The 18,879-nt window shown below is 55.5% G+C and overlaps 8 protein-coding genes across 8 annotated transcripts in view, besides 8 other annotated features; 1 reads left to right on the plus strand and 7 right to left on the minus strand.

The window, feature by feature from the left end:
* Nucleotides 1–381: 381 nt before the first annotated feature.
* TraAM80_06794 (putative pre-mRNA splicing factor) lies at nt 382–3,438 on the minus strand (the record flags this gene model as incomplete). Its single annotated transcript, XM_029383622.1, has 1 exon — nt 382–3,438. One exon carries the CDS (start codon nt 3,436–3,438, stop codon nt 382–384), a length of 3,057 nt encoding a protein of 1,018 aa, XP_029236537.1.
* Nucleotides 3,439–3,917: 479 nt separating this feature from the next.
* Nucleotides 3,918–3,962: a sequence feature (A-rich).
* A 16-nt stretch (nt 3,963–3,978) lies between these two features.
* Nucleotides 3,979–4,344, plus strand: TraAM80_06795 (uncharacterized protein; the record flags this gene model as incomplete). The annotated part of the gene is made up of 1 exon (XM_029383623.1): nt 3,979–4,344. The coding sequence occupies one exon, from the start codon at nt 3,979–3,981 to the stop codon at nt 4,342–4,344; it is 366 nt and encodes a 121-aa protein (XP_029236538.1).
* Nucleotides 4,345–4,348: 4 nt separating this feature from the next.
* Nucleotides 4,349–4,385: a sequence feature (A-rich).
* Nucleotides 4,386–4,498: 113 nt separating this feature from the next.
* Nucleotides 4,499–4,515: a microsatellite.
* Nucleotides 4,516–4,538: 23 nt separating this feature from the next.
* Nucleotides 4,539–4,557: a microsatellite.
* Nucleotides 4,558–4,845: 288 nt separating this feature from the next.
* On the minus strand, nt 4,846–6,294 carry TraAM80_06796 (uncharacterized protein; the record flags this gene model as incomplete). Its single annotated transcript, XM_029383624.1, has 1 exon — nt 4,846–6,294. One exon carries the CDS (start codon nt 6,292–6,294, stop codon nt 4,846–4,848), a length of 1,449 nt encoding a protein of 482 aa, XP_029236539.1.
* Nucleotides 6,295–6,515: 221 nt separating this feature from the next.
* Nucleotides 6,516–6,539: a microsatellite.
* A 59-nt stretch (nt 6,540–6,598) lies between these two features.
* Nucleotides 6,599–6,620: a microsatellite.
* Nucleotides 6,621–6,930: 310 nt separating this feature from the next.
* TraAM80_06797 (putative DnaJ chaperone protein) lies at nt 6,931–8,178 on the minus strand (the record flags this gene model as incomplete). The annotated part of the gene is made up of 1 exon (XM_029383625.1): nt 6,931–8,178. One exon carries the CDS (start codon nt 8,176–8,178, stop codon nt 6,931–6,933), a length of 1,248 nt encoding a protein of 415 aa, XP_029236540.1.
* Nucleotides 8,179–8,424: 246 nt separating this feature from the next.
* TraAM80_06798 (uncharacterized protein) lies at nt 8,425–13,476 on the minus strand (the record flags this gene model as incomplete). Its single annotated transcript, XM_029383626.1, has 1 exon — nt 8,425–13,476. One exon carries the CDS (start codon nt 13,474–13,476, stop codon nt 8,425–8,427), a length of 5,052 nt encoding a protein of 1,683 aa, XP_029236541.1.
* A 187-nt stretch (nt 13,477–13,663) lies between these two features.
* Nucleotides 13,664–13,682: a microsatellite.
* A 531-nt stretch (nt 13,683–14,213) lies between these two features.
* Nucleotides 14,214–17,354, minus strand: TraAM80_06799 (putative helicase-like protein; the record flags this gene model as incomplete). Its single annotated transcript, XM_029383627.1, has 1 exon — nt 14,214–17,354. The coding sequence occupies one exon, from the start codon at nt 17,352–17,354 to the stop codon at nt 14,214–14,216; it is 3,141 nt and encodes a 1,046-aa protein (XP_029236542.1).
* Nucleotides 17,355–17,562: 208 nt separating this feature from the next.
* Nucleotides 17,563–17,599: a sequence feature (A-rich).
* Nucleotides 17,600–17,649: 50 nt separating this feature from the next.
* Nucleotides 17,650–18,285, minus strand: TraAM80_06800 (uncharacterized protein; the record flags this gene model as incomplete). The annotated part of the gene is made up of 1 exon (XM_029383628.1): nt 17,650–18,285. One exon carries the CDS (start codon nt 18,283–18,285, stop codon nt 17,650–17,652), a length of 636 nt encoding a protein of 211 aa, XP_029236543.1.
* Nucleotides 18,286–18,341: 56 nt separating this feature from the next.
* Nucleotides 18,342–18,879, minus strand: part of TraAM80_06801 (uncharacterized protein) — a gene marked incomplete at both ends in the record, with an annotated part of 582 nt that continues 44 nt past the window's right edge. Inside the window, one exon of the mRNA XM_029383629.1 lies at nt 18,342–18,879. This exon is cut by the window's right edge and continues 44 nt beyond it. Coding sequence (XP_029236544.1) covers nt 18,342–18,879 — 538 coding nt within the window.

Here is an 18,879-nt window from a genome sequence, read left to right on the forward strand (position 1 = left end):
TGCCAAATAAACACGGGGTAGTCAAACAGTCGCCTCAAGCAGTCCTCATGCGAGGGACGGAAAAGACTCCCAAAAATATTCATCGGACCTTCTCTGTGAATTCAATCAGGATGATGCGGTGGCCGCTGTGACTGTGCAGCGGCTGCTGGATGCTGGTGACGCGCTTCCCACGCCACCACTGCCAGCCGATCCTTATCTACGCACGCCCTACCCACTAGCGGAGGGCAGTGCAAGGGCGAGGAAGGGAGAGGAGGAGGTACACAGTGTGCAACGTCACAGAGAAACTACAAACACGTGGACACGGTATGCTGCACGAAAGCCCCCCACCAAAACGCAACAACAAAATAAAATAAAAAATGAAGAGTCCAGAAAAACTTCCGCTCACACATTATGCCGTCGCCGCAAAGGAGGCAGCGCCTTCTTCGGGTGGAGGCTGCCAGGTGTCAACTGTCGCAATCCTTCCACTTGTGTGGTCCTGCCTCCTGAGGAGGCCGTTGTATGCGGCAGTTCGGACACGGCGGGTGCAGTCAATGGTTTATGTGAGTTGTTTGTCAGACTTTTGCTGTAGAACACCCCATGTGATGCTTCAAGAAGCCACTCCCGCTCTACTGCCGTCACCACCACGAGATACTCGCGCGTGGTAAGGAGCAGATCGTGGTAGATGACGTAAAGTGGCATCTCCGCCCGTACGTACACCGCCGAGGACGGATGAACGCAACACACGACGCCAGAGTTAAGCAGCGGACGGTACTCGTTCCAGTTAGTGCTTGAACGTTGTGCGGACTGCAGGCAGAATCCATTCGTTATACACTGCCGCACACGGTCCAGACCCTTGGGGCCACAGGAGACGACGGGAAGCTTAAGCTGCCGCATTCGCTCCAGCAACTGCCGCTGCGTCTCACAGGCACGCAAAAGTGTGGGGACATGTAGAAAGTGATCCTTCGCCCACTGACGGGAGTTGCCGCTTTCGAGGAAGTGCGTGATGACGTTAAGCAATGTCAGGTGATCCGATTCGTTGACATAAAAGCGGCCGTGGTGCTGGCGCGCCACTTCCTCACGGTCCTTCGGTAACTCAAACAGTTCCTTGGGGTCCGCCGAGATCATCGCCACAATGCGCACCGCCTCAACGCCACAACCTTGTGCTGCACTCTCCACAAGTACCTTCGCGAGCGTCGGCGCGAGCGGAAACTCCAAGACCTGTCTTCCCTCGGCCGTGATGGCGCCACTGTCGTCAAGGAGCCCCAGCACCCACAACTGCCACATGCTGCGGCAGATGTTTGCTGCTGGTGGAGGGTCCATAAAGTCAAAGTCCACAAGACGCGAGACCCCAATGCTTTTTAGCAACAACACCACAGTGTCAATGCTGCTGCGCTGTATTTCCGGTACACTGCTGGGGAGCATCTCCTCCGAAAACTGGGCCTCGGTGTATAGACGAAAGCACAACCCCTCCGTTGTGCGCCCAGCACGACCCTTGCGTTGATTCGCCTGCGCCTGAGAGACGGGGTACCGCTGGAGTGTGTTCATCCCCAGTTTCGGCCGAAACACATTTGTCTTCATAAACCCACAGTCAATAACGTAGCGGATACCGTCTATGGTCAGTGAGGTCTCAGCCACGTTGGTGGCCACAACGCACTTGCGTATTCCTGGCGGGGCGGCGTCAAGAACGCCACTCGCCGTCACGCTCACCGCCTCCGAGAGGCACGGCAGCACCAACAGCGTCTCAAGCCATTTTGGGTCCACTTCGCTCAAACGTCGTCGGATTAATTCACAAGTCCCCATCACATCATCGCGGCCGGTCATAAAGACAAGAATGTCGTGCTTTCCCTCCAGCGGCATCTGTATGTGCAGTTGACAGACGCGGAAGACCGCCTCCGTCACGTAGTCTTCTACTGGGGCCGCGGCGTATTGAATGCCGACATCATAGGTCTGGCCAGGAATCTCGTAGAACGGGGCATTCCCGAAAAACTTTGAGAACTTCAGAATGTCCATCGTGGCGGAGGTGACAACAAGTTTGAGGTCTGAGCGGCGACGCACGGCGGCCTGCAACACACCGAGCAGAACGTCTGTGTTAACCGACCGCTCATGCGCCTCATCCAGCACAATGACACTGTACCTTCCAACGTCAGGGTCGCGCACCACCTCGCGGAGCAGCACACCGTCGGTCATAAACTTTACCTCCGTCTCCTCGGTCGTGTTGTCGTCAAGATGAATGGCGTACCCAACGCGTGTGCCCAAGGCGCAGCCCATCTCCTCGCTCACACGGCGTGCCACCCCAATGGCAGCAAGGCGTCTGGGCTGCGTACAACCGATAATCCTGCCACCCCTGGTGTACCCACGTTTGTGCAAGTACTGTACAAGTTGCGTCGTCTTCCCACTACCCGTCTCACCAATGACGATCGAGACAGGGTTCTCGCCAATGCAGCGAAGCAGCTCCTCCTTACAGAGATAAATGGGCAACTGGCGTTGCATGGCCATCAGCGCCACCCGCCTAGCGCCATAATCCTCGATGTGACTGCTTTCCTCCGCCAAACGTTCCCTGGCCTCCTGCACACGCTCTAACTTCTCTTGCCGCTTTCGCAGCACCATTTCATGCCGACGAGAGCGCTCCTCCTTTTCATCCTCATCCATGTCTCTGGCAGCCGCAACCGCTGTGTTGAAGGAGGGGGCTTCCATCATGCGCTCAAGCCTCGCCGTCTCTTTGCGCACCTTTCGCCGCAACATCTCCGTCTCATCTTCGGTCAGCTCCTCCGCAGCCCCCTCCCTTGGCGAGCAGCCGACGGCACCCGGTTGCTGCTGCCCCAGCTCGCCCTTCTGCAGAAGGCGCGCAAGGTCGGACCGGCTTGTGTCCGTCGCCTCCCGTGTGGCGCGCTCCACCTCCTGCTGCCGCCGCAGCAATGTCAGCGCCGCACTGCCTTTTGTGGCACTCTGCGCCAGCTGACACGTGGTACTCACAACGGGCAATATAATCTGCGACTTGCCTTCCTGCGCGGAGAGGGCGCTCAGGACGCCGTCCGCCGCCGCTGCCTCGCCACCCCCGTCAGGCGTTGCCGCGGGCATCACCGGCGGAAAGTCCTTCCCAAGACAAAAAAAGAGCGGCTGATGCCTCGTGTTCACCGCGAGATCCGCCTCCTGCAACTGTGCCCCTTTGGAGGTGACCCCTTTGCCATCACCCTCTTCATCGTCGCTCTCCTCCACTAGAGCCTCTGGACGATGACGCCGCTGACGCAGCCGCTGCAAATACTCATCCTGGAGATAAAAGTCACTACCGTACGCCAACTCCACCTCATCACTGCCTGTCACTTGTGTTTCTGTTGCGTCAGTGGAAGGACCCTCCACGGTCATCGCAGCATGCACGCCCATAATGCCGTCGTCCCCAGTCGCAGCCTTACTTCCTGGCGCGACGAAGGGGGCGTCACGTGGCCGTCGCCGTGCCTGCATTTGGTGTTGCTTGTAGTATACATTTTTTTTTTGTTGTGTGTGTGTGTCAATTAAGAGAGAACGCAAAAAAAAAAAAGGCAGGCCAAAATGAGTGACACGAAACAGACTGGAAAACCAAAACACACACATACGCGTAGGCCATGTATATATCCGTATTGCACTACATACGCACGCACGCACGCATATATATACTCCTTCTTCTTTTTAGTTTTTGTGTTGTCGAACTCTCTCCTTTAGTTTCTCAGATCCCATAGGGAGGTTAGTCGCCGTATATATATGTAAGATGATATCATAACGCCCAAAGGGCGGTGGTGTAGAATGAAATCAAACAGCGGCAACACTAAGAAGAAATTCCCAATGCGACGCTCTGCGGTCTTGTCCCTGCTCCGCTCCTCCCTCCCTCACCGCGCGAGGCGGAGAGGCCTGGGTGGATGTGTCGGTGCCTCCGAGGCTCGCTTCTCCTCTCCCGACAGACGGACAAACTAAAACAAAAACACGCAAAATAAAAACCAATAAAAACAACACCTTCGTACAGCTCAAATGCCACTGCAAAATGCCTCCTGCTTGGGCTCTGCGTCCCTCCGAAGCCCGCACCGTGAAGCGACGGGAAAAAAAGACAAAGAAAAAACATGCACTTTTGTTCACTGCGCCCAGCATTTGAATTATGATGGGCATTCTACTGCACGCTCACACATACGCAATGCAAACGATATGAGTTCGGCAGGCACATTCTACGACAACTGGTCTCTTGTAGCGAACGCAAGCAGCTGTAGAAGCAGTCTTTGGGGCCCTGCAGTCACCGCACACCTCATGATGGGTGGTGGCAACTCGTTGGGTGGGTCGGCAGAAAAACAGCACAAACAGTGCCTGTTTCTTCCCAACATGTTGTACTTCAAAAACGCATAAACCCAAAAGCAAAAAAAAAAGCAAACAAAAAACAAAAATAACAGCCAAACAGAACGCGCTATCTCCCCCCTTAGCTCCCACCCGGGCAAGCCATTATCCCATCGGCTGCTAATACGCATACAAACCCATGAGGAAACTTATAAAAGTATACTTTAAAAAAAAAAAAAAAAAGACACCTTTTTTTTCTTCTTCTTAAAAAAAAAAAAAAAAAAACAGTAAGCAAGTTAGTACCAATACCCATAGAGTCCCTCATAATTGTGTTCTTTGCCTTATTATTTTCAATTTCTGTTCCTATCCCTTTTCACTTCTTCCTATTTATATATTATATAAATCAATATGGAAAAGAATATTGCGTCCTTCTCGCCTGGACACCCAGTTTTTTTTTTTCCCATTTTATTTATGTATTTTTTCTCTAATATATCTGCGTACAAAGCACCTGCCCCCGACAGAGCCGCCAAAAGGAGTTCCTGCCTTGTCCTCAGCACGCGTTTCGTGTGGCGGCTACACCTGGTGTTTGTTCACCAGCTCCCTCAGGGAGGCCTGGTCCCACACATGATACATTAATCCAGCAACAATCAGCATGATGACACCACCGATCTTGTGCCAAAGAACCCCGTGCTCGCCGTACACATCCCACTTAGGCGCAATAACGAGCACCAGACCTGTTAGGGGACCAGAAAGTTGCAAGACCACTGACGCAAGGGTGGGGGAGCGCTCGTTGAGGTACGCACAGCCAACAAAGCTCATCAGCATACCGAGCGTGTGTAACAATCCATAGCGTATATTGTACCATCCAGAAAAAATGAAATTGCAGGACGCGACGAACCCGGCCCAGGCCTCACTGGCGTTGGAAGCCTTGCCAAACCAGGGAATAACGTCCATCGGCACGCAGGCCAGCGACACCACCGTCTGGAAGGCCATACCAACCAGAAGTAGCACTGTCTTGGCGGCAAGGTCGTTTTCGTCCTGTTTCCCCCACTCGCGGTGGGCAACCAAGAGCGCGTCACAGACTAAGTCCCCTGCTTCGTCCTGGATATTGTCTTGGTGGGGCGTTGCAGGTGCCGCACTGGGTGGGAACATCGCATTCGTGTCAGCTTGGCTGCCAATTCCAACGGCCGTTGTTCCCCTGCATGCATCAGACGGTTCAGTTGGTACCCTTTCAATGTTTGCGCCACCCAAGCTCGGGGTGGTTTCCTGCCTTACTGACCCATTCACCGCGCTGCGGAACATCATGGCGTCAAGATAGAGACGCTGTAGGACGCACCACAGGCCAAAGACCACGGCACTCGCAAGGTAGATGAGACTCCAGTCCCACGGTGCCGCGCGCCCCGTCTTTGAGGTATCCAAGAAGGAGGACATGGAGGACAGAAGTACACCCGCCACAAAGAGGATAAATGAGCCAATGAAGGTGAGGGAGAAATAGCGCCGTTTACGTTCTGGCGGTATCAGCAGGTAGGTCCAAAGCTGTGTACAGAAGGGAATCGCACTCAACAGAACCGCCTGCACAAATTCAGGGATGTATGGCATGGCGTGGATGAACAAAACGCCTGTCATAGCGTTGGCGGCGCCCGAAAAAAACAACAGCAGTAGACGATACAGCGGGCCACGAACACGGTCCGTGTCGACCAGCGCACGCCACAGTGGACGGACGCCGTACACCACAATAAACACTGCCCCAAACACGGAAAAGCATATAGCGAGAAGGCAGCAGACAATCACCTGGACAGTAATCTGGCTGGCGTCGGGGGTATCTTCATTCACAGGAAAGATGGAAAGCCAGAAGTTCACCGCAATGAGCAGAACAACATTGCCTACGATCACTGTCAACACACAAATAATGGCAAATAAAAGACTACCTGTAAGCTTCGAACTGCGCAGCTCCTGCCAGCTCAGCTGCCACTCGGAGAGTGTAACATCCCACACGTTTCCCGCCTTGCGCGCCCAGGACATCCTCACCCCGCCACTTCCAGCCACTGTGCCTAGGGAAGGAAAAGGAGCGTATAACAGAGGAAAAAATAACACCGATACAAATCAGACTCCCTCGCGATGCAAACACAGGGTACAGAAAACACAACCTTTTTTTTTTGTTGTTGTTGTATTTGCACCTTAATGAAGGTTGATAAAAGGGGTTTATATTCTCTTTTTCTTCTTCCGTGTGTGCATTTGTGTGTGAGAGAAAGAAAGAGAGTGAGAGAAGGAACAACAGACAACATAAAAGGGAAGCAGCCCAGTTGTGCACATGTTTGCGTGTATGTGTCTGTCTGTCTGTCTGTATGGGGTGCGGGCGAGCCATGTACACACCGCTGTAAACACCATTGACGTAGAGACAAGCGCACAGCCACCGCAGTGGGTGGAGACATGTAATACCACCACCGCCACAGGAATCTCAAGCAACAACATCCAACGAATGCGCCCAACACAAAGAAACACATCACCCTCCCACGCTCTTTTCCTTTACAAAAACAAAACAACACGAATAAAACACAGACCATCACCTCCTCCCTCTCCCCCCACCAACACAGCCCCTTCGTAGGGCGGGCGGGCGGGCGTGCTTCACTGTGCTGTGTCTTCCACATCAACGCAGTCTTACATGCCCTTGTCGTACGCCTCCCGCCTCTCCGGGTCACGCAAGACGCGGTAGGCCTCGTTCAACCTTGCCATACGCTCCGTCGAACCACCGGCATCGGGGTGCTCTGTGAGCACAAGTTTACGGTACGCTGAGCGAATCTCATTCACGGACTCTGCCCCGGTAAGACCCAGCGCTGCGTAATAGCCGCGCGCATCCCTCACGGGACCATAATACTCTTGCCGCTGCTGAAACGCATGCGTGTCCCAGTACGAGGACCGCCGGTATTCCTCCTCGATGCGCTTAGACGACACGTGTGGGCGGAAGCCGCCGCGGTCCTTTTCCTCGTGCTGCATGCGAAGTCTCTGCCGCTGCCACCGGTAGTAATCACGACGGTGTGAAGGAAACATCTTTCCAACGTAGAAGGCGAGGTAGTACACCGGTACCGACAGCAGGGAGACCAGCGCCAGGCCGGTCACCCTGTTGGGCCACAGTAGCAGAAATAGTCCTGCCACACTCAGTGTGGCGAGCCGGGCAAAGTAGAGCGCGTTGAGTAGAAAAGGACCACCGACTGTGCCGTTGGTGCCACTCACGTACAAGGTGTACTCCTGTGCGTCGTACTGCACCTTCACCACGTAACACGGAACAAAGACGGGAGTGACCTCCTCTAATCGAATATGCAACTCACTAAAGTCTACGCCTATCGTAGAAGCCCCTGGGTGGTAGGAACGAACCATCGCCCGTGCTGTCTCTTGCGCCTGTCGCTGCACCTCCTCGTCTACAAACACCTTCAGTGTCGCGGTGGACTGCTCAAAGAGGTTAATCGTGGCGTTAGTTGCATTCACCATACTCATCTTGTGCAGGTGAAGCGGGTTCGCCTCATTGCGCAGCGCAGTGTGTACATGGCGGATGTTGTACTTATACCCGGCGTATATCTGTGTCTGGTTTGGACCAAAGACGGTGTTCAACGACTGCGGCGCCGTAGTCGTTTGACGAGAACTGCGTTTTAGGTGACCATTCGAGTCGGTCACACTATCGCTGTAGCTCACGGTGCCGCGGAAGGTGCCCTGAACACTTCCCTGGCAATAGTAGAAGGGAAGAAACTCGGCTGAGGGGACACCAAGACGCAGTAACTCCTTTGAGGCACCAAACCAGCGACCACCGTACTTCTGCCGAATCCGCGCAACAGCGTCGTCGGCACCAAGCTGGAACTGCAACCCACGCGGGGAGTGCACCGTCACGCGGAGCACGAGGCAACCGCGAATCATGACTACGCTAGTAAGAGAAGAGAGAGCAAACAAAGGTGCCCCAGACACAGACACGCACACACACCACTACCACCAGCAGCAATGCAGTCAGTCGTCCTTGCTGCTGCTTTTTTTTTTCTTCTGTTTACTGTTTCGTCCATTGCCACCGGTGCTGAGACGGGGGTGGCAAATCCTCGCGTCTTCGTTCTGCCATTCACTGCGTCCGATCCAGATCCGCATTTCCAGCCGCCACCGCTACTGCCACCCTCAGTGCCGGATGCGCATCGAGGTGCGGAACTGCACCACGTCAATGGCCACGGTGGTGTCCTCCACGAGCGTCCCCTCTCCGCTCGTGTCCCCGCGTGAGACCCAATGAATCTCAACGGTGGGTGTTGCAACAATTGAAACTCGCTGCTGCACATGCAGCTCCGGTTGGTCGTCGTCTCGCTCCTGCGTCAGACGGCCCGCCTCGCGTTCGGCGGAGGTGCCCAGGGGCGTAGGTGCGGGCACTGCCGTGAAGTACAACGTCTCGTCCTCCATCATGGAAAGCACGCGGCGGAGTCGTTGCTTCCCGATCACCAGCCACGCCGCGGGGTCGGCCTTAAAGGTAATCAAAAACTCCTCCTCACCGACACATGTCTCTGGCCAGTTGTGTGCAAGTGGCTCCAACGCCACCGAGAAGCGAATGGGTTCGCCAACAGGAAAGACAGAGCCGCCCGGAAGATCCACTGGCGAGGCCCCAATAGGGGTTGGAGCGCCCTCCAAGGAATCCTTGCAAATCATCTCAATGAGGTCTGCTGACAAGGAGGGTGCTTTGCTGGTTGCGGCTGCTGCCAACCCCTGCTGGTTCTCAGCGAGCTCTGGAAGATGCTTCGGATCCACAAAAATAATGACATTAAACAAACAAGAGTGCTTCGACGTAAAAGTCCCTACAGGAGCATGAAACGTATTACAGGTTGCCCGCAAATTCTCCAACTGTACAGAGTTGAAGCAGAATTGTGGCTGCTTGGCAAAACAGATTGATCGTTCCAGGGCACTACTGCAGACTGAGTGTCTCCCTGCGTACGGTTGGCGCATCTCCGACGCTCCGTCGGCGCTCGCATCCACAGACGCCACGGCAGCCAACGAAATTCTCTCCGGGGTAGTGACATAAGAGGAGGGTGCTGAACTGACGGAAATTGGGCGCAGAATGTGCGCCTCCATCGGCATCATCCCGGACGCCAGCGACCAATTGGAGTACATCAATTGTAGTCGCACACGATGACAAACCTCCTTCTCACGGGAACATGGCTCAGAAAAAGAGGTGAGTTCAAAGAACAGATGCATCGTCTCATGCGGTTTCCACTCACGCAACATGAGGCGCTCGTGCGTGGAGGAGACCCGAGTGAGTTTGTAATAGCCCTCCGTGTCTAGCAGCTCAAGCAACGCACCACGCATCCAGAGTGAGGTCTTCCTAAGCACGTTTTCCACCCGCACAAGACAATAGACGCGGCTTTGAACGCATTTAAAGACGTATGTAACCGTAAAGGCCTGAGCAAAGCGAAAGGGCACAAGCATACTTGTGGTGCTTGACTCCATGTTACGCTGACAGCAAAGTGACACCTGCGCACAGTCATCGGTGCTGGACATAAATATGGGTAGCACAGGCAGCTGACACTCAAGACGGGTCGCCTCCAACACTTTGCCAAGATTCGCGTCTCCCCCTTCAGCCCCCTCTTGCTGCTCGCTGTTGTCAAGGCATATTCTAAAACAACATTGCTGTCGTGGGTTTGTTACAATACTGCCTTCCAGATGCATAGACGCAACTCGTTCTCCCGTGCCAGCCTCATCAGAGACGGAGCCCTTGCCGCCACTACTGCGGAGCAGCGGTGGAAGGTGGGACATGATAAAGTCTTCATTCACGGGAACATCAGTTGAGGCACCTGTCTTTTCATCGGCAATGGAGACGGCAAAATGGAACGGGTTCAGCTTCGAACTACCCAACACGGAGTTGGCGACGGGATCAACCTCAGTGTGGCGGGATGCCGCCGTATCGTACAGTAGCGTCCCCTCCTTCACATTTTTCAGTGTCGGCGCGCTGACAGTGGCGGGTGTGCGAGACCCCGTGTGCCGCCTGGGGCGATTGACGCAAATAAGTGCCAACGTACTGGGATCTGGCGCCTGTGTTGCTTCTGACACAAAAGGATGCTTTGAATCCCACTGACCCGAGGAATGTAGTGCGGTCGTCATCGTGGCAGTAACTGAGCCCGGTGGGATGGCCATCTCAAAGAGGCAACTCCTGCAACCCCCGGCCTCCTCTCTCGCTAAGGCAGCGGAGGACACTGAAGCGACGGTTGTGGTATTCCGCGGAGGCTCCAGTGGCTGCTCCACCTCCACGTAAACTTTAAAGAAATTGAGTGTGTCGCCGAAGCAGTGGGACTCATCAGGCGGCAGCACGAACAGTTTGATGCCAATGTCTGGCTCAGGCACAGAAAGCAAGCACCGCGGCGTTGCCTCAACACTACTAGAGACGTCATCCGCGGCGGCGGTGGCGGCGGTGTTAAGGCCACCACCCGATAACGTTACCGATTGGTCATGCAGGTACACCAGCGTTGTCGCACCCACACGCAGCGTGATATAAAGCAGGTAGTACTCCCCGGCTCGACATGGCCGAAACTCCCACGCCCACTGAAGCCATCCCTTCTCTGCGTTGTAGGAGGAAGACACAACTTTGGTGACATCCACAATATGCATCGGCTCCTCCGCGTCCACCCAATCCTTCTTTGACGCAAGCACCGCTGTAGGTGTGAGGCGGCACCCTTCCTGTTCCTCGTCTGTCTCAAGGCCCAAAATGTCCACAAGGCAGGTGGCAGTAAAGTACACCAAAACCGTTTCACCAAGTGTTCCTCGCATGCCTAGGGACGCAGGCACAGACTCCACCTCCCCCGTTGTTGCCATCGTCGCTGCGGAGGTTATTTCGTCCGGACTTTGTGTTGCCGCCTCCAGCAGAGAGTCAGAGTACAAGCAGAAGGCATGGGGATCTCTCAATAACCGCGAGATACTATAACTTGCTTCATCCTTCGCTTCATTGCAGTTCTTCCATTTGCTATCGACCTGCTTCAGGCGCCGCCACCACTCTTCCGGGGACCGCCTCCCACAAAGAACCTGAATTTCTTGCAGCAACGCCCCACGCTCGTGAAGAGCGCCAATAATATACAAAATTGACTCCTTCAACCCCGCCGCCTCCTCGCAGTTTAGCGGCGACTGGCTTAGTGCTTCGCGCTGCTGCATGACGCGATCCATGGATTCCACAAACAGGCAATGCACCGCAGTCTGAAGCTGCAGCCAGCCGTGATGCAGGCAAAATGGAATAAGACGCTCCCGACATAGCTCGGCCGTAACGGCGGGGTTCTCAATGCGGTGCGAGAGTGCACACCTGTAGTACAGGGCGTGCTCAAGGTGGCGGTCGCCCAGTAGAAAATGCCCAATCGCAGCCGTCTCCGTAAGTGTGCGGTAAAACGATGCAAAGGCTGCAGCTGAGGCGAGCTCTGGCATCCCAAATTCGGAGACTGCCGGCGGTGGCGACGTAGACGGTAATGGGGCAATCACCTCGCCCGTTTCGCGATAGCCAATGATGGCTGCAAGATCCGTAAGATACTCCAACGCAGCCGTAGCGAGTTTGGCGAGCAGTTGACACATCCAGCGCGACTCAGAGCACCAATCCACCTGAAGAGTGTGGCACAACGCCAACAGTCGCTCTGTCATTGCCATACGTGTGACATTCATTGAAGCTTCCTCAGCTATCGTTCCTCCACCTTCGTCCGCACTTCGTTGAGCCTTTGCCTCCTCCCCAGCATCCACAGTGAAGGACGACAAGCTAGCGTCCAGGTTGGGCGACGTTGCGGCGATGTCCCATTCGTTCATCAGAGGGACGGATAAAACGTCAGAGCGCTCCTGACTGAGCCAACGCGGTTTTGGCGGGCACACCTCCTCCTCCTCTTCCTGATAGATGTGGTGGTGGTGGTGCGGGGCAGCCTTCCGCGGACTGGGCGACAATACCGTGTCACTTCCACTAATTTCCGGCCTGGCAACGTACCAGTTGAGCCGCATCGCAGAGAGGGTGCAGCGAAGCAGGAAGATGAGCTCCCACGTGTCTGTGACTTTCGAGTTTGTCTCCTCCGTAAACTTCTCCCGTGCCACATGCAGAAACTCCTTGTACCGCGCGAAGGCGGTATTGCGAAGTCCAAGCTGCAGCGCACACCACATTTCACACGCCACGATGAAGAGGAGCCCCTCCAACATCTCCGCATCGTCTAACAGCACCGACGGGTAGCCATTACGACCAGCAGAAAATGCTTTAGGGTCAAATAAGTTGGAAAACTTCCCCAACCGCGTGAGGGTCGCCTTACTCTTAACAAAGCCGTAGTCCTCGGAGTGGTAATAGTACAGGCAAAACATTCTTGCAAACACCTTCCTGGCCTCCTTGACCACACCAAGCTGCAAGAGGTGCCTCGCTAAGTCATATCCGCGTCGCCAACACTCGTGCAGGTTCCACACATCCACCGTCGCCGCTGTGACGCAGATGCCGTGACCACTGATGTTGCTGTCGGTGCGTGCGGGGTGCAGGTGGCGCTGCTGGTAGCCATCAAACGCCGCCGTGAGCCGCGTGGTCCGCTCCACAAACGCCGCTCGCAGTCGTTCCAGGACGCGGATAGGAGCCTCGTTCGGAAGGTACGCACACATCTGATGCGGCGCAAACCGAAGTGCCTTAAGCTCCTCAAAGTACGGCTCCAACGCCGCCACGGCGGCGTCCGCCTTCAGTTGGTCCGGTCGCTTCGTCCCATCGGCGTCAGCCGCGACTCCTGAGGCTCTGTGGGCGCTGAAGCTTGCCGCGTTGACGAGGTCCTGATGATACAACATCACCAAAGCATGTCCTTCCTGACCTACGCCTTCTAAGAGCGCGCGCCACCGCCTCGCAACGTGCGTTAGCAGACGGGGGCGCGAGTACGACTGGTCTACGGCGAGGATGTACACATTGAGCAGCGAAGAGCTGGCACCGGTGTTGATATCCATCGCCTTGCCAAATTGCAGCCGCAGTTTGCTTCCGGGGATGCAGTTTTCCACCACCCGGCTGGCGGCAATGTAGGGCTGAAAGAAGGCCTGTAGCTCCACAACGCAACGCTCGACAGCAGGCGGGGTGGTCACCGCCCCCAATGCACGGTCGATGTGGCGCACCAGGCAGGCCACCATCGGTGGAGCCAACGAGAAGCATTCGTGCAGGCTGTCGCCATCATGCGAGGAGGGTGGTGAAGACGCTTTGAGACGCTCAGCGTGTGTCATCCGCCTTTACTAATATGTATCTACCAGTTTGTACCACCTTCCGTCCCCTTCTTCCCCCGTTCACGCCTCTACTTAATGTTCTCCTGTGTGGAGTCTATTCTTTTCCACCTCAACAGCTCTATCAACTCTCGCGCTCCTCCCGTGAAAGTGATGGTCCACAGTCGCTACGAGCGCTCCGCACTCCGTGCCTCCCCCCCCCCCCCCCCAGCAAGGAAGCAGCAACAAAAATATAGGTGACAGCAACAGTGATCCCTGCACACTAACCTCACAGACGCGCATGAATTACAGAGGAACAACCAAGCAGCGCCACTCTGCGTGTGTTTAAAAGAGTAATAAATAGAGAGAAACGCGTACATTTTAAAACACTACGCTTTTGAATTACTCGCATAAAATTATACGCACATCTACACAGACAAGCAAATATGCAACTTATACGTTCCCTTCATAAAACTCCAAAAACTTTAAACACAAACACATGAAAAGGGAGGAGGAGAGAGAGAAAGGGAGACGGCGTGGGAACAAGCGCCGCATCCCGCTTCATGTCTGTCTATATATTATTATTCTTCTTTGTTTTCTCTTTGCTCTTTCTTCGTATGTAGGCCGTACTTCCTTCTGATCCTTCAAGGTCGAAATATGGGCACTGCAGGCCTCCACCCGCATAGCTGCCGTGTGTGCACACCTGCATACAACTTATTTATATACATATGTGCCATAGGTGGAGGTTTGTGGGCACGAGGCTACACCTCGTCCTCGTCGACAAAGATAGCGTGCTGGGCGTTACCACCCGGCCTGTAGGGCTCGTATTTGGACGGGTCAATGACCACACCGATGTCTTCACTCTCCTTCCCGTAAAAGAGGACAGACTCATCTTCCTCGTCGTCCAAGTCCTTTAACAATACGGGAAGTAAACGCGGACCCGTCTCTGTGCGTGCTGCCTTCGTGTCTGTCAAACGACGATGTCCGTCATCGCCGCCTACACCTATACTCTCCCCATCCCCTGTGAGAGACTGTTGCGCCTCCCGCACACTCACAACGGAGACCGCCCCCGACGCATCCACAGTGACACCCATCATGCGCAGGAGGTGGCGAAGCTGCGGGTCAGCTTCCGCACGGCCGCGGATGATATCGTCAACCAACGTCGTTAGCGTTTTCGTCCGTCCCTCCACATTATCCCACTGTTCTTCGCGCTGCCGCTTGCGCTGCTCCTGCTCACGCACAAGGCCGACCTCACCTACGTCCCCGTCAACGTTAAAGACGCCTTTCTTCTGGTACTCCTCGTAGAACTCCCGCTCCTCTGCGCCGTACTGCACCAGCTCGTCATGCTGCAGGTAGACCTCGTGCGCCTCGGCGTAGATAATGTGTTCGGCTACATCAGCTAGCACTGCGTCCTCCGCCACCAGCCGCGCCGTCGACTTTCGCTGCCCATCGGTCAACGTTGGCACCCCGTTTGCCACCTCCCGTGCACGACTGAGGAGCTGAAACATAGACTGCAGACGTAATCCGGCCAGAGCGTCACGCTTCAACGAGGCCTCCTCGACAATGGTTCGAAAAAGCCATTCTTTTGCCAACTTCTGCTGAAACAGGCGATGCTCCAACGTCTGGTAGCACACGAGCCGGTAGACAAAGACGGGTCGTGTCTGCCCGTAGCGGTAGGCACGTCCAATGGCTTGCCTGTCATCTGCCGGGTTGAAGCCGCTGTCTGCGAGAATAACACGAGTGGCGGCAGTGATGGTGATACCCACCCCGCCTGCCTTCATGCTAAGCAGCAGCACGTCTGCACCGCGTTCGGAGTGGTAGGACCGCAGCGTACTCTCACGCTGCGCCCCGCTGCTACTCCCATCGAGGTGGCAAACGCTGATTGGACGTGACAGGGAGCCATCTTGCTGCCATCGACGATTCATCTCAGCAATAATTTCCTCAAAGAGATCAAGTAGTTTCGTCGATAAGCTAAAGAACAACGTCTTTTCACCCCGCAGCATCGCCGCCTTGATGATCCGGACGGCGATATACAACTTGGCACCGTCTTCAGGGGCCGCGGTGTAGTTTGGCGGCAGCTGGAAGAGGTCGGCATACCTCTGACTAACCGGCGCTCCAGCGACTGCCGTGCGCCGCCAGCCACAACTCCCTCTATTCCTCTCCTCCGCACTGCCACCCTCCTCTTCTTCTCCCTCCTCCTCCTCCTCATCGGAGTTGCCCTCCAGCCCTCGTAGAATACCTCGCACTGGTGAGCATGGATTTACCTCAAGTAACTTCGGATGGGCGGAGATCTTGTTGGCGTACGTTACCGCCTGGAGAAAGTTAAACTTGTATCGCTCCAGACGCACCAGCTGCAGGAAGCGATTGTACAAGCGGGCCTGGAGTGCGGAGAGCGGGACAACAAGCACGTACTCATGCAGGGGTGGTAACTCTTTCTGTAGTGGGGTGCTATCCACGCGCTGAACAAAGTGTCGCAGCTCACGTATCAGAGCGAATGTCTTCATACGAGCCATGGCAACCTCCCTCGGGCTGGCCTCTTGAGCGACGGAGGCCTCAATTGGGTTAATGAAGAATTCCTGAAATCGTCGCCGTTCAAAGTACTTGTGAAGCGCAAAGTCCACCATGGCCCAATACTCCTGCAGGTGATTCTGCAGAGGCGTACCCGTCAAAAGCAGCCGACGCAGCGGGTGTAACCCACGGAGTGCCGCCGAAATCTGCAGATGCGTTGACTTTAATCGATGAGCCTCATCGCATATGAGCAGATCCGTCAACCTGCATCCCTTTTTATTCCCCTTTACTTCCTTCGTCGAGAGCTTCGTGAGGCCGAGCAGCATCTCGTACCCCACAAGCAACACCCCACCTTCGCTGCACCAACCCTCGTACACCTCCGACCGCCGCCTCGCACTGTCACGCTCATCAATAGCGATTGGGGTGAGGCGCTGGGCAAGGGGAAAATACGGTGACCAGACGGCGAACTCCTTCAGCCACGCCGCTCGTGTAGATTTTGGGACTACAATTAACACCCGCTGCGACCGCGCTTCACACCGTCTTTGCTCATTGAGGAAAAGATGCAGAAAAACGACCACCTGGCAGGTCTTGCCGAGTCCCATGGTGTGGGCAAGAATGCAACCAACGGCAGGGACTCTTCCGACAGGCCCTTCCACAAGAATACTCCACAAGAAGCGAATGCCATCTATTTGATGTGGCCGCAGCTGCCGCAGCTCGGAGGCCACAGTCGTTATTGTGGAGGCGCCAGCGATGCCAAGCTTAGTCGCAGCTGGGGGAACGAGCACTTCTGGAAGCAAGACATCGTTACTTGACACACTGCCATCGCCCCAGTTGGAGATATTCACTAGGCGCCTCCAGCGTTCCAGCAGGTTCTTGTCCCCCCTACTCATCTTCGCCCCTATCGCTTCCTCGACTCGTTGCTGCGCCGCATCAAAGTGCATCCTCGCCGCCTCCTTACGCTGAAAAAAGGGCTCCAGCACAGCACGCACATCAGCGCATGTCATCCCACGCAACGCCGCCGCACTCATGGGGTGCTCGTACGGCTCTACCGCAACCCTGTCACCCGCGACGCCAGGACTGCGGCTCAGCCGTCCCGCCTCCTCCCCGACGCCCTCTTCCATGAACGCACTCCTGTTGCTGCTGCTGCCGCATGAGGAGTCAGTGTCGCTATCCGTTTCCTGCACACGCAACCCTGGCGACACCGCGCGGCGGTGACTCCCATCGCCGAAGAGAACCTCATCTATGGACCTCGCTGCGGCAGCAGAATGCCGGGAGAAACTCCCCTCCGGGGCCACCACCGCCAACGCACACACACCCGTTGCTTTGCCACCGTCGTCGTCGTCTCCGCACTCGCTCTCGCTCGTGGACATGACGAAGACGGGCTGCTCTTCCATTCCTCCCACAGCTGCCCCTCTGCAGCAGCAACAACCCAAACAAAAAAAAACACTCGGACCAAAAACAAAAGGTACACATAAACAAAGCACAAAGAAAACAACAAAGAAGAAGAGAGACAACGGGGGCGGACACCACCACAGAAGGCACAACAACAACAAACAACACCCTCACCATCCCCCGAAGACTAACAATACGGAAGCACACGGGGAAAACAAAAACAACAACAAAGCGAAAAGGCGAAAACTGTACCTGAAAAATCAACTAACAACCTACCGCCCCTCGTTCTCGCTGTTCCTACCATGTAATTGTCAAGCCGTATTTCACAACATGCTGATACTTCTTGATGGCCTCCCCCCCTTCTCTCACCAACGACGAGGGTTCAACGAGAGCCGTTTCCTCCGCCACCTCGCCACACCAAGATGGAAGCATCGTCACCACCTCCACTACGAAGCCAACCATGACGTTTGCCCTTTCCCCGCCATTGCGGCAAAGAGTGACGGAAAACGCCTCCTGTGCCGAGGCGCAATTGCCACGGCGTGAAGGAAGGGTTACCCACTCACCAGCCTCAGCACCCGCTGCAATCACCAGAGAGGAAGCAAAGTCGCCGCCCACCTGCCTCTCCACGGTGAACCGACGAATGCACAGTGTCTCTTCACTGAAATTACGCCAAATAAACCACCTCCGGGATTCATCGGATGCTTGACGGCGGGGTAGATGCTGAAGGACTGGAAGATATAATGCAGCAGCCAGGTGCACCGTAACAAACCGACAGCACCGACCCTCACTGCCACCAGGTGCATCAAGAACCTCCTCAACACGCCTAAATGAAGGGTCCCCCCGCACGCCATTAATCAACACAGGAATTGAGGTATCCCTGCAGCGCCCCACAGCACTCCTCTCCTTGTCATCGTGAATGGAAGGAAGCACCATAGCCAACAGCGGCAAGCGCGTGCTTTTCACAAGCAAACATGGAGCTGTCGCAGAATTCACACAATGGTTACCCCCAAAAAACTCATTACTTGGAAAAAAAAACCATGCTGCTCCAGCTGCGTCGCCCTTACAAAGGCATCAGCGCTATTCCGAAACAACGTCGCTCCCTTCTCACCCCCTTCCCCCACTTCAGGCGACGCCGTGACTGTTCCACACGGCACCGCGGTTGCCATCCCCATCCCCGCCCCCTGTGGCGCAGCGAAGGGGACCCACTCAGACAGACTGCCCGCACTCTTCAACATTCGCTCACGAACGGCGTTTCGAAGCCCCTCCAGCGCCACTGCAGCGTGTCTTGGGGCCCCTCCACCCACCACCCCAGTTGCCTCGGTAAACTCCGAGTTTGCCAAACGCGAGAGGCTCAACGCCTCCTCCTCGCGGGTTCTTCGTCTCTCGCCGCTCAAGCAACGCCACTCAACGACAGCGCTGTGGTGGGGCGACATCAACTTCGACGCTGTCACAGCCGACAGGGAGGCGAGAAGCCCCTCCAGATCCCCACAAGCATCACCGTGCTGCCAGTGACAGTACGAGCAACAC

The sequence above is a fragment of the Trypanosoma rangeli genome, assembly GCF_003719475.1.
Source record: "Trypanosoma rangeli strain AM80 chromosome Unknown Tra_15.4_contig_00259, whole genome shotgun sequence".
Lineage (NCBI taxonomy): Eukaryota > Euglenozoa > Kinetoplastea > Trypanosomatida > Trypanosomatidae > Trypanosoma > Trypanosoma rangeli.